Raw genomic sequence first — 2,110 nt, forward strand, 5'->3', positions numbered from 1 at the left:
ATTTTAACAATAATTGGGTTTGTTGTTAAATAATTACAGATATTTAGTAGATATTTTAATATAAAAATAGCGTCCGAGTAAAAATTACTGAGTTTTCGTAAATCTGTATATCATACTCAGGATCTGCCACTGTTGCTAAATACTCTTTTATAGGTTTTGGTTTAGAAGATCCAGATATAAAATTGTCTTGTTAGGAAATATTTTATCCCTGATGTGACATTTAATTTAATCCAACTCCAATATAAATAATTTTAAAAAAAGAATTAAATAGACCCACAAAAATAAGAAAAAGAGCAGATCGAACACTTGCAGTTTTTCTTTTCTTAGCCAACTTAATTCCGGGTGCGCGTCAATATCGTAGCCACGTGCTCTCTTCTTCTTCTTCTTCTCACTCTTCATATTATATCCAAATCTATAAATAGCACTGTAAAACTTTCAGCAAATTCTAAAAACTCCACAACCAACAAGTCAACAACAAACACTCTTAAGCCATAGCAGTTCGCTCACAACACAAAGTTTGACTCTTATTGACTATTATAACAGTCGCGACTATTTCAAGAAAACCAGAGATGACTAATATTAACTCAGTTTCGTGCTCGTTAGACTCCATTCCAGCAAATCTAGAGAGAGATTACTCGCAAGAAACATCATCATCATCGTCCGAACGATTATCATCATCTCTCGACGAAGGAATTATACTATTAGCTTCGAGTCGACCCAAGAAACGTGCAGGGAGAAAGAAGTTCAAGGAAACTCGCCACCCGATTTATAGGGGAGTGAGGAGGAGGAATAATAACAAGTGGGTTTGCGAGCTACGGGAACCTAGTAAACAAAAAAGAATATGGCTAGGAACTTATCCTACTCCAGAAATGGCAGCTCGAGCTCATGATATAGCTGCATTAGCACTTAGAGGTAATTCCGCTACTCTAAACTTCGCTGACTCCCTTTGGAGGTTGCCAGTGATAGTATCAAAGGATCCTAAGGACTTACGCCAGGCTGCTGTAAAAGCAGCCGAGGCGTTTCGTCAGGATCCTGAGTTGGTTGGAGTCGACTATATGAACGAGGAAGTTAATTCAAATGACGAAGTAAAGTGCCAAGAGAATGTTGTTAATGGAGGTGGGTATGATATGGAGGTTAAGGAATTGAAAATGCAGAATAAGGAGATGGAAAACGTTTTGTGTTGTGATTGGGGAGAAAATAGTGATATGTTGGAGATAGAGGGATCGTGGCAAGAAAAGATGGGGCTTTTGTTTTCTCCAACTCCTCGTTTAGGTAATTGTTTTAGTTGGGATGATGTTGAAAGTGACGTTGAAGTGTCTTTGTGGAATTATAGTATTTGACTGATATTGCAGTCAAGACGGATATAGAATTTATACCATAACCCATATTTAATTTTTTGTATTCATAATATATTGCTTATATGTATATAGAGTTTGAGTCAAATTTATTGAATTGAAATGAAGTTCATATATTATTGTATACGGGTAAAACAGAGGCCGCTGCATGACTCGACTTCCCGGCGAGCCAAGCGGAGCAGGAACGTGACAGTAATGAATCGGAATCAGAACGAAGAACTCCTCGAATCAGGGCTCAGGCAAACACCTACCCTCGGGGATATCGGGGCCATATCCTCGAGGTCCGATTTAAGGGTTGAGACCTCGGAGTGCATTATCCAACAGTTGCACACGACTAACAAAGGGTCGTGATATCCGTACCTAACCGAATATCGCGGTGTGAATCTCGACTCGTATCGGCGAAAAATCAGTGATCGTCAAAACGAATTTTTTTTATCTTTTTTAGAATTATACTTTGGGTAAAACTCCCCAACTATTTAAAGGAAAAAAGCTTATTATTCATATGGCACATTGCATCACACATATCAAGACAATATACTTTTATTTTCTCTCTTATCCAAAGTTCTTACTTTTGTTCATTAGTTCTTCATTAGTGCGAGCCCGGGATCGAAGGCAGGCATTTCATTAAGTTGTTACTGAGTCCGGGGTCACTCCCCTTAATTGGGTTGACAATTTATTATGTCCTTTATCTGGTTAATCTAACGCTATTTATCATTTGTATTGAATTCATCCGCATATCCTTAAAAATCACATAT

At 37.8% G+C, this 2,110-nt stretch overlaps 1 protein-coding gene across 1 annotated transcript; it reads left to right on the forward strand.

Annotated features, from left to right (window-relative positions):
- Positions 1-440: 440 nt before the first annotated feature.
- LOC104111241 (dehydration-responsive element-binding protein 1E-like) lies at positions 441-1,479 on the forward strand. Its single transcript, XM_009620898.4, has one exon. The coding sequence runs from the start codon at positions 570-572 to the stop codon at positions 1,338-1,340; it is 771 nt and encodes a 256-aa protein (XP_009619193.1). The 5' UTR covers positions 441-569; the 3' UTR covers positions 1,341-1,479.
- The last annotated feature ends 631 nt before the right edge of the window (positions 1,480-2,110 follow it).

This window comes from Nicotiana tomentosiformis, chromosome 12 (assembly GCF_000390325.3).
Source record: "Nicotiana tomentosiformis chromosome 12, ASM39032v3, whole genome shotgun sequence".
Classification (NCBI taxonomy): domain Eukaryota; kingdom Viridiplantae; phylum Streptophyta; class Magnoliopsida; order Solanales; family Solanaceae; genus Nicotiana; species Nicotiana tomentosiformis.

Coding starts and splice junctions, on each gene's coding strand:
- LOC104111241 (XM_009620898.4), top strand. CDS start 570: ATGACTAATATTAACTCAGTTTCGTGCTCGTTAGACTCCATTCCAGCA.